Source organism: Zingiber officinale, chromosome 7B, assembly GCF_018446385.1.
Source record: "Zingiber officinale cultivar Zhangliang chromosome 7B, Zo_v1.1, whole genome shotgun sequence".
NCBI classification, from domain to species: Eukaryota; Viridiplantae; Streptophyta; class Magnoliopsida; order Zingiberales; family Zingiberaceae; genus Zingiber; species Zingiber officinale.
The window spans coordinates 56,170,635-56,182,148 of NC_055999.1; the positions used below are offsets into that span (position 1 = coordinate 56,170,635).

The window sequence follows — 11,514 nt, forward strand, 5'->3', positions numbered from 1 at the left end:
ATTCCGGCCATCGTCTTCTGTGCTTCGGTCAACGATTATTCCTTCTGAAGTGATTGGGCTCTGATACCACTTATTGGTCCTTGTGCGACCAGCTAGAGGGAGGTGAATTGTCTAAAATAAAAAATAGTCTCCTTCTCATTCTTTCAACTTATATTAGTAGCATAATTATAATAAATTAATTGAACAACTAATAAAATAAAAGAGACAAAAAGAATTACTTGGTTACAACCTAGGTGGTTGTTAATCCAAGGTAGATGAAAGGGCTATAAAGTCTCCTTCGTCGAAGGCAGAGAAGCCTCTTACACTCGTTGGAAGTTCAGAAATAATCTAAGAAATGAATACAAGAGTTGTTATCTATTTCTTAGTTCCAGAAGTCTTTTTATAGTCCCTAAAAAACTCTATCCGAAGCTAGAATGGGCCTTCAATAGAGTTTAAGGCACCTTTAGTGAAAAACTTTATCTACTGAAGATAAAGTTTTATCTTCAGCTAACGACTAGTGAAGGTGCCTCCAACAAGTTGGAAGACACTTTCGATATTGTTCATCGAAAGCGCCTTCTATGAGGTTGATCAGCTCCTTAGTTGATCTCTTCGTATGGGTAATGCTCCGGTTAATCGGAGTTGAGCTCATCCAAACTCAACTTCGACATTTTCCTCGAGCAGACTTCCTCCCTGTCTTCTCGTCCCTCGAACGTCACGCACGTCCTTCTCGTCCATTGATGTACTCTTTCGCAGCACCTCATGTTAGGATGTACCGAGCCCTTCGGATGCACCGAGCCACTCGGCTCCTTTCCCGCGTTATCCTTCTTGCTAGCTACGTTTTCCGTTCGACTTTTTGTATTCCTAAACTCCTTCACATTTAGATACAAAAATCAAATATAATAAAATTTAACTTAACTTAATTAATCATATCAAAATTATGTACTTATAAATTTTACCTAGGAAAGAAGCACTAAACTCTTATCATATTTAGGCGACCTTTTTTTCCCTTTTCTTAAGAAAATCTTAATCAAATCAAACTCTATTATTTTTTTTAATTTTTTTAATATTATTATTATTATTATTATTATTATTATTATTATTATTTTATTTCTCTCAAGTCTCTAGGCGTGATTTGTCTTGGGTTATGGTTTGATGAACCACATCGTGATGTGGTTTAAACCACGTTAACATATGCCACCCTTCCATTTTCCTTATTGTCTATAAATACCCCCTTCTTGCACAGCCTCTCGCTTCTCTTTCGCCCCCATCGATGGTTCGATCAGAGAAGAAAAGGGGCCGCAGTTTTGGCCAATCCCCCCGGTAGAACGAAAGCGAACAAACCCCCTCTGCCTCTTTTCTCCTTCGGCGGAGACGATTTCGCCTCCGATCCGCGCGTATACCTATCGATAGTCCAACTCCGGAGGTAATTTGGAGAGAAAGATTGGATCTTTCTTGTTCTCTAGCCGCTAACCCCTTATCGGAACCCTTTTCCCAGCCAAAATCCCGATATCTTTGCTACTCTTTTCAGCAAAAGTGTTCCATCTTTGCCCCATTTGTGTTTCATCCTTTCCCCTTGCCAAGCTCAAGCCCTTTTGTGAGCCCCTGTTAAATTCCCTCTCTTCGGTCTCTTTTTGGGATTTGGAACGTTTCCCCCAAGCTTCTCCTCGGCTCCGAGCATTTAGTTCTCAGAAGGTGAACCGAACTCTAGAAGGTTTCCTGATTATTGCGGAGATCGGAATTTGTGCTCTGAGTTCGGATCTTTGTGGCTGCGAGAGCTACGGTGTTCTTTGTTAGGGTTTGCTCCCTTATTAGGAGGAACAAATGATGGTCTTCTGATCTCTGACGATGTTTACTTGACTGCGCATGGTCACGTTTTGAGCCATGGAGGCGTATCCCACTCATGGATTCGGTTGGATATTGTGCTGATTCGGGTAGATCACTTCGTTGATTTCTGTAGTTTGTTTTGGAAGTTTAGGAGGCAGGCAATGCTCCATTTGCGTCATATGAACTTGGTTGTTTTCAGGTCTGTGGCTTGCTTGCTCTTCACTACTAGTTCAAGGTTGATTTTGTTTTGAGAGGGAAAAGGAGGATCTTGATTGGTGGTTGTTGAGTTACAGACTGTTTGTATCCAACTTGAAAGTTAAATGGTTTGCTTAGGCAATTGCTAGTGGTGATTTGCTGTGAGAGCAATGGAGAGGACCTGAATCTGGAAATGAGTGTGGGGACATGTTGCAGAGACAGGAGCTTGGCTGGTCTGTTCCCTTACTGGAACAGTTGTGTTGGACACTAGGTTACCTGACCAACCGAGGCTCACCGTGCAATGTCTCGCTGTTTCCCATTTCCACCACCAGGATATGAAAAGAAGACGAGGAGCGACCAATTAGACTCACTAGCTGAGGTGCCTCTTTTATGATTAAATCAATTTAATCGATATTTTTCTCTATGCTGTTTTCTTCTCCAATTGTACCACTTGGCCCCTGTACTTTCTAATCGGCAAATTGTTAGGGTGAGTTAAGTAGTTGTTTTATGTGAACTTCTATATTGGTTTATCTTAGCATTTTAGTCATGGATAACTTTCTGATTTTATACCATGAAGCACATTATATGTTCAGCAGCTTGGTTGTTTGTTTTTTTTACTGAGATAGGTAGTGCCGAATTTCTCCTACTCTCTGAACTGGCTCTTCCTGTATTATCATGTGAAATTTTAATTGATGTTATGCGATGTATTGAAGTTAATGATATGAATCGGCTGCCAAACTCTGCTAATGATGTTATGGTATAAACATTAGAAAAGTGCTTTTGTAATGTTTTTACAGTGAAATTTGGACTCAATGTAGGAAATTTAATGCATTGGTGAATTTGATGAATTGTCACATATTTCAAGCCATGAACTTTATCTTCTACATCACATATGGCTTTTCATTCAACTTACAGAAACTGATGACTAGTCGTAGTTGTGCATATGACCTCTTATTCAACTTACAGAAAAAGGTAGATCCGCTACCTTAGCGGCCCCCCTAGTGCCGGCCCCACGAATATGGAGGGAGGTTCATGCAGGTACATAGGCCATAGGCGCATGGCGGGGTAAACCCCAGGTCGTCAGTTCCTGAGAATCGACCCCTGACCATTACGCCAGAGATATCATGCGCCCACCGTCTATGTTACGCCCTGGGGCCTCTTATTCAACTTACAGAAACAGATGACTGGTGGTAGTCACACCTTACTACAAAAGTCTTATGGCAATCTACTGATCTAACTGTAGATGGATGTTCAAACTAGTAAATATGAACTTCTTTACTGGAGCTATTTGATATTCACCTCATGGTTTGGCTACATGTGATGAAACTATGATTGATCTCTACTTTACATTTTTATTTTCAGTGTTGTTTACCTGATTACTTTTGTTTCAGCCAGTGGGTTTGCAACTTTATGATTCATTTCATCTTGTTGCTTTAGTCGTCTATACCATATTTCAGTGAAAGTCTAGTAACTAAGGCTTATGAGCATCTCTGTTAGATGTTTGCAAATAAAAGCTAGGGCAGTCTCCCATTGGCTTTTAAACCTACCCTTTGTCATAGTGTATAAGTCATACCTCTCAGTTATGTACCATCATCACAAAACTTCTCTTAGGAATGCAAGACCTTTCTTTAATAGTTGTATAGATTATGCTCCTAAGAAGTTATGGTCAAAACTAGAAGATTTGTCAGGTTTCCCAGCATTTGAGATGCATTACTTCTGTGGATGGAACTTATTTTGATTTTTATTCAATCTGATAATATCAATCTGTGAAGTTGATTATCCACTGAGTTTTCGTGGAGTTGAAAGTAAGTTTATGAGGCTAGGAGGTTATCAATTTTATGCTTGAGATAGTGGCATGCATGTGTTTGCATAGGTGGTCATCATACTTGGTTGAAAAAGCTAGTAGTGGAAAAACTATTTTGTGTAAGTTGATACATAGATAGCAATTGGTTCTTGTTGTTTGCCTCTTTACCTGCAGTAGGAACATCCACCCTCATGAGTCTGTGTTGTAGGTGTAGCCCCCATGGTGAAGTTGTGGAGAGTCACCTAGGATCACATGCTGCACGGCCAACATGGCAGAACCCTTTGCAGATGGGCAGAATCCTTTGCAGATGACTTTAGTTGCCCGACCCACTTCTGGGTTTGTTTGAGCCTTGATCCAGCACTTGGTTTCTCTAGGTCTTTCACAAAGCCTTTCTATTATGTAACACTAACCAGCTAGTATGCATTACTATTGCTGTTACACTTCAAATATATAGGCGTCCTTTACTGCAATGGAAACTTTTTCTTCTTAACTTTTTTGAGATCGTTGACACAATACTTCTTAGTTAGGTATTTTCCAGTCATTAGAGATGAACAAAATGAGTTTTTGAACAGGGTGATTTTTACATAATAAACCAAGGGTTTTATTATGCATGTTTCTTCTTCCTGGTATCTCATGGGTTTTCAATTTCAGAAGTAGAAGAATGATGGTATTTCTTATCATTGGCTTTGATTTTCTGATATTAGCATGTTTACATGTTGACCGTTAAGAAACCTTGTTGGCATGAGTTATCTTGATGTATATATTTGCTATTAGATACTAATTATGGAACTTGGTTGTCTTTGAGAAAAAACTCTATTGAAAAAAATATAAAACTTCGGATTGGAATTATTTTATATTAGTGTTGGGTTGATAAGAAAACAACAGAAAAAAATTAATGTTCTCCAGATAAGAATGTTAGAACTGTCAATGAGGCACCATTATCTAATGATTGTGTCAGAATATTTCCATCTATTAGGGATGTTTTCATACTTAATATTTTTGCAAAGTTTTTGTGTCTCTGGACTTATGATGCCGGATACTAGGTCTCATTTAATTATGAGGCATTCTTCGAAAAGAAGTTAATTTAATTGCATTACCACTAATTGTTGGCCAATAAAACAGATTCTTAGCATTGAATATTTTGGATCTCTCTTAGTATTTTACTGCATTGACTACGTGTTACTTTTTGTATTTAAAATTTGTTGTGTATTAGTTATAGGAGATAATATTGGCCTGTTGATTCAAACAAATAAAATGAATCAGTGGGATACAGCTTCCCTACCCGTTTTGACTACAAAACGTGATCTTCATTGTTTTCCAGTGGAAGAAATATATTGTTTTAAGGTTTTTTTTTTATATAGCCACCTGCAACCCTTTATAATATAGTTTTTCCCACCACGAAATTCATGGAAAATTAAATATATTACACCATTATTAAGTTAGAGAATAATCTAGCCTTTCGAGATTCTACCATGATTGTCCAGGGTTCTGCTGTTCCTTGGTGGGGCACAAGTAGTTGTGTTTCTATTGCTTAACTTGTTTATTCAGTGACTGAATAGTTTTCATTGACTTATGTGATTGAGAATGTTTTACTTAACTTTAGAGGTTAAGCTTTGGAAGAAGCATAACTTTTGTTGCATCTGCTGTTAAATCACTTATTATGGTGACTTAACTGAAATTATACCGGTGAGTGAGATAAATATTATATAGACACAAATTCATTGGGGTAACCTTCTTGGAGGATGCATCAATTTGTCAATAGTAATGGAAGTAGATGTAGATTTATTGGGTAGGGCATGGCTTTCTGATGCATCAATCAATTTAAACCAGCTTGCTATGTTAACTATTGAGTGGTGAATGTATTTTTAAAGTTGAAACAAATTGATATGGTCTACATGTTGGCAATTTCTGTCTGGTTGAGGATCTGGTTTTTTGGAGTTGATATGCCTTGATTGTCAATCATTAACTTTCAGGAGAAACGCAAAGAGAAGAAGCATAAAAAGGAGAAGAAGGAAAAGAGAGAAGGTAAAGAGAAAAAAGAGAAACATCGAAGTAAAGAAAAGCACAAGGAGAAGAAAGATCGAAAAGAAAAGCACAAAGACAAGAAAAAAAAGGATAAAGACAAGGATAAAAGCAGGTCACAGAATGATAGGCCTGACAAAGAGAGTCAGACTTCCCATGCAGAAGTGCTTGGAGACTGCAGCCATAAACCTGAGGAGATCAATCATTCTAAGTTTAAGGAGGAGTTGGACAGGAGGATCAAAGATGAACAAAAGGTGGCAACAAGCACAAAGGTTGAGAACTTCTACAGCCCAATCCAAAAAAGTGTTGGCAGCGTGGGTGCTGCAACTGCAATGGTTAAAGAAAGTGTTGCATGTCATAGTACATTTTCATCCTCCATGGTTGCTCCGCAAAGGCAAGTTGGTTGCATGGAAAAGCCAGCTGACAAATTTAATAATTCAACTCACAGAAAAAATGAGGTCTTTGCAAATACCATACGAAAGGAAAAAATTACAAGTGATAACTTGGTACAGAAGCTCCTTAGTACTGGACAAAGAGGAAATGGCGTCATGTCACTACCAACGGAAAATTCAGCAGGCTCTCTTTATAGAAGATTTGAAGGCCTATCCTCTACAACTTCTATCGAGAGTGATAATCGCAAGAGTGATAAAGTTCCCTTTAATTCCAGTACGGTACAAAGAACAAGTAATGGAATGGGACAATCAACGCAAAGCCTTTCTGCTCCCAAAAATGTCAACTCAATTAGCCTTCCACTTAAGATGGAAGGAAGAGCAGATGCTGGCAAAAGTATTGCTAGCAAGGGCCATATGGTTGCAAAAAGAATTGATGGGATCAGTCAACCAGTGGAGAAGGATGCAGATACCAAGAGCAAGGAAGAGAAAGCAAAGAACAAAGAGAGAGAAGCTGATGTTTATAGAGAAGAGAAATACAAGGACAGGGATCGTGATAAGAAGGTCAAGGATAAACACAAGCATAAGGACAAAGAAAAAGAAAAGGCAAAAGTAAAAGAGAAATCTGAACATCTTAAGGACCAAAATGAACCTAGTGAAGACAGGAAGAAGAGTCAGCTGGATATTCTCAAACTAAAGCCTTTAGGCCCTCAAACATATAATTCAAAGAATCATCTTATCGATGGCAATATTAAGAAGAGGAAGGAAACTGATAAAAATGGCTTTCTTGATGGTAAGTCATCTGTAGTACTTACAGATATCTGTAATTCTGCAAGAAGTTTTACTTATATGGTGTTATGAACCTATTTTATTTGGTTTATATCACTACATTTCTCATGGCATTGCAGACACTAATTTGCGGCCTAACAAGGTCCAAAGAACAAATTTTTCCCCTCATCTTCATGAAGAGAATGGGAGGACACTTGGGTCATCCTGGATTGCTGTTCCTTCATTAAAACCTGAAGCCACAGGTAATAAACTACCTACAAAAGCAGTAGGTCAAAACCAACAAATGATAAATGGCATCTCTCAGCCATCCTCAGCTGGCTTGATGTACCCTGTTGCTGTAGAAATGAACATAACCAGTAAAGTTCGTGCAAGTCCTCACCCCGATTCTGTGTTTCTCGAACAACTGTACACAATTCCCAAAGTGGATGAGTATCCTGAGCATGACAACCAGGAGTGGCTTTTCAGCAGTCATCATGCTCAAAAACCGAAGGCAAAGCTTGAAGCTAGTGAAGTTCCCCATGTTTGGTCGGAAGCTATGAGGATTGAATTAGCAGATATTGTGGCTTTGCCGTATGTTGTTCCTTTTTGATACATGATATCCTCATCTTGAAGTGGCTCAGTTACGACTGAAAGATAAAGCAGCATGAAGAACTTGTTGATTTGGCAATTTTGCTGTCTTCAGTTCCTGCAACCTGTTGTTTCTGGTTTGAGCTCAGACTTGTTGAAGATTCAACAAATGGCACACTCAAAAGTAGAGTGACTTGCAATACTAGTATAACTTGCATGTGTTTGGTTTCAATTGGGTTACCGAACACATTTCATCCGAAATCAAGTTAAGCTTCAGTATTTCCAACGCAGAAAAACAGGAGGTAGAAATGAGAGTGTTGTTCAAGTTGTGTTGGAGTATCAGATCATGTGAGGAGTGGTTTTGCTGCAATGTGCACAATTTTGATTTTGTATCAATGTACATTTTTTCAGGAAAAAGAAGTAATGTACAATAGAGGGGAGGTGGAAATGAAAGACGATATTTTTCATTTTTATTAGAGATTTTGTCGTTGCTCCAAAGTGACCTGACTTGATTTGCTTTTTGATTGGAACTTTGCACTGATCGGAAAACAGTCAATAGCAAAGAGTTGATTACCCTTACCTACTGTGTCTATTATAGTTCATCATTAAGTTACATGAAAAGAGATAAATTATGAGGTTAGTTTATAGTGACAGTCAAATGATTAGAAGTTGAAAGGAATTTTTTTCCCAAGGCTATATGTCTGTTGGAATTTAATCTCTATCTTATTATGGTAAATTTGTGATTCTCTAATCAATTGGTACTTTGTGGAGATAAACAATCATCTTTTATGAGAAAATAATTAATAAGGTTGGGTAACGTCGAACTTGGGAGGACCGATTTAACTCCATAAAAATTTTCTATCTGTCACCAGGATAAATCGGGATGCACCTGCAGTAGACGGCCTAGAAGCTGAGCATCCCTTAGTTGTAAATTTCATTTGAAGGAAAAATCTATATAAATATGCCGTATCTAGGAATCGAACCATGGGTAAATAATCATCTTTTATATGACAAAAGACGATTCGTTCGACCCTAGTACCCTAATCAATTCGTCCCTAGGTTAATACGAATGAGATAAATTATAGGTGACTACTAAGTATTAGTGCATGTGACTAAGATATAAGGAAGGTACGTTGAATCCAAAATAAATTCCATGTGTTGCAATTTGTGTGCTAATATTAATTAAGACTGTGCTTCTTAATTCTAAGAAAGATCGGAGTAGCTTAAAAGTGTGATTTAAAAGGCAAAGCATTTCCTTAATGAGAAGCGATGGATGACATGGTGAGCTATTTCAGGATTTATTGCTATAAAATGGGCTGATTAATTTTTCAGAATCAAGTTTTTGTTAATTCAGCCTTTAAGTTTTAAACAATTGAACTAAGTTTTAACTGAACTAATTTGACTGCTTATATTAATTGATTAATTGTCTAGAATTTGTATTTGTGTTTGGTTCATGGATACTATAATTCAATAATTAGTTATTTATTATTTAGTCATCGTGGCATAATGAGTTGGTACTTTGGGTTAGATTATCCATGTGAGAGAGAGATTGAATTCCTAGGAACAATTTCTCGTATAATAAAATCTCTTCCATTCAGAGAGGCCGGTTATTATGATTTACTTCATCTCGATGTGAGATCGACGATAAATGGCATTTTGGATGAGCTATTCATATTTGACCACATGAATATTATACTTCCATAATTAGTTATTTATTATCTTGTCATCGTGCCCATACTCAAGTCAAATTGACAATTAATGTCGACAACTTTGCACTTTAGTTCAATTTCAAATATACAAAATTTTATTCAAATTTGTTTAGTAATAATTCTTTTTGTTAACCTTAACATTAAACATACTGTCAAAAGGTCACTCACAATCTGGTTTGCAGTCTACCTTGTGCTCGGCACAACTTGTCAATATTCGAGCATATCTATTTGTTTCTTTTATTGTTAAATATATGAATGCAAATATAGGATAAAGTGTACCAGGCCGGCCATGAGTTTTTAATTAGGCCTAATAAAGGACAAGGTCAGAGTACAAAACCAAGGACTGATACACATGCACATGTACTCTCTTGAATATACTCACTACATAACACTTCATCAGCTCAAACAACCAACTATTCTTAGCCAAACAAAAATAGTATATCATAGAAGAGTCCCACCGTAAGATTGCTGGAAGACTTGTAGCATCCTTCTGTAGGTGGACATTTGATAACCAATATTTTAACATATTATTTTGACGTTTATACTTGATGTTTTAATTATCTCGTGTGCTTTAATCCATCTTTATATCACAATTTATGAGTTTGGATCTAATTTCATGTTTCGATGTATTGTTTTCTATATTTATGGTATTTTATCTAAAAATAGGAATTTGTCTTGTATAGTATTGAAGATGAACCATGGACTAAGGCTTGGATAAAGCATTTGAACTTAAAGCTAGGGTAGAGGAGAGGTTGGTTCAATTGAGAATGGTTCACATGAGAGTTGATTAAGTGTTGAACGAGTTCTTCCAGTTCTTCATCTAAGGTCGTTCACAACTTAAGAGTTGATTCAATTGACGATGGTTCATATGAAGCATCAACCGGTTCATCATTTCAACTTGGAGGGCCCGCTCAATTTGAAGAGAGTTGGTTGAATTCCTCAAGCAATCAATGGTTTAACTAATCAATGGTTCAACCAATCAATCATTCACAGATTGGTTTAATTTGGAGAAGGATCCACAACTTAAAAGTCGGTTCATTTGAAGCAAGGTTCACCTTCTCAAGCCATCAATGGTTCAAGCCCTCAATCCGGTTCAATGGATGTAGTTTAATTTGATTGGGCGATGTTAAAATATATACTAAAAGTCTAGCTTTTTGTATAGACATTTATTTTGAAATGAGAATCACATTGGTCAAATGTCTACATTTATATGCTAAATGTAGTTGTTCATTTAATTTATGTTGAAGATAATATGGTGTATGGTGTCACACAGAAGATCATGTTATCAGTTCCTTATAAATTATAAATAATTGTTCACAACCAAGATAGAATGGGACAAACCATTCGAATAGTTGTAGTGTAATTTGATATTAGTTTATCTTGACTATAAAATTACATTAGTATACTCTGAATGTATTGAGCAGGATCATTTGAGGTTGTTCTTTTTATACTGACAAAAAAAGAACAGGACCTCTGTTATTATGGAAGTGCGTACTCTTAATCATGATATAATAATAAGCACATATACTTAATATTTATTTCTTTAATTTATCAAAAGGTGAGATTTAGTTCGTTAAATCAATAGGTCCGATAAGTTAGGAAATGATATTATTTATATGGTGTGTTGTTGGTTATAGAATGAAACTGTGTCCTAGTAATCTAGGTTGATGACGTCCCCTTGAGGAGCTCATAAGGATTGTCATGTAAATCCTACAGGTGGACTTAGTCCGATATGACAATCAGGTTGAGTGGTACTACTCTTGGAGTCAGATGTTAATTAAGTGAGTGTCAGTAACTCATTTAATTAATGGACATTCGATATCTTAAACACAGGGAGACTAACACACTCATGATAAGAAGGAGCCCATATTGTAATATGAGATTAGTGCGGTAGTGCAATAATAACTCTTTAGTGGTATGAGTTATTATTGATGAACTTGAGTTGGGTGTTCCGGGCGAACACGGGAAGCTCAAGCTCATCGGGAGACCAAAACCAATTTCTCCTCTCGGTCCCTGTTGTAGCCTCTTATTTATAAAGCCTTATATCTATCCAAAGCCCAGCTTCTTAACCAATCTTAGGGGCCAGCCATATCCTTGCTTGGAGCCAAGCAAGGGGACGACCAAGCCTGTAAAGACCACCCTCCTTACTACTACTCTGAGGGTGACCGCTACTGTTTCTACTAACTTCACGTATCTGGTACTACTTACTCTAATACCAGAGATACTTTAAACTATT

The 11,514-nt window shown here is 37.1% G+C and overlaps 1 protein-coding gene across 1 annotated transcript; it reads left to right on the forward strand.

The window, feature by feature from the left end:
- The first annotated feature begins 1,234 nt into the window (after positions 1-1,234).
- Positions 1,235-8,042, forward strand: LOC122005756 (DNA ligase 1-like). Its single transcript, XM_042560943.1, has 4 exons — positions 1,235-1,910; positions 2,003-2,377; positions 5,776-7,006; positions 7,122-8,042. Exons 2-4 carry the CDS (start codon positions 2,300-2,302, stop codon positions 7,589-7,591), a joined length of 1,779 nt encoding a protein of 592 aa, XP_042416877.1. The 5' UTR covers positions 1,235-1,910; positions 2,003-2,299; the 3' UTR covers positions 7,592-8,042.
- The last annotated feature ends 3,472 nt before the right edge of the window (positions 8,043-11,514 follow it).

Excerpts from the sequence above, each read along its gene's own strand:
- LOC122005756 (XM_042560943.1), top strand. The coding sequence starts at position 2,300 with ATGTCTCGCTGTTTCCCATTTCCACCACCAGGATATGAAAAGAAGACG. Across the intron at positions 2,378-5,775 it reads AATTAGACTCACTAGCTGAG|GAGAAACGCAAAGAGAAGAA; the intron begins GTGCCTCTTTTA and ends ATTAACTTTCAG. Across the intron at positions 7,007-7,121 it reads TAAAAATGGCTTTCTTGATG|ACACTAATTTGCGGCCTAAC; the intron begins GTAAGTCATCTG and ends ATGGCATTGCAG.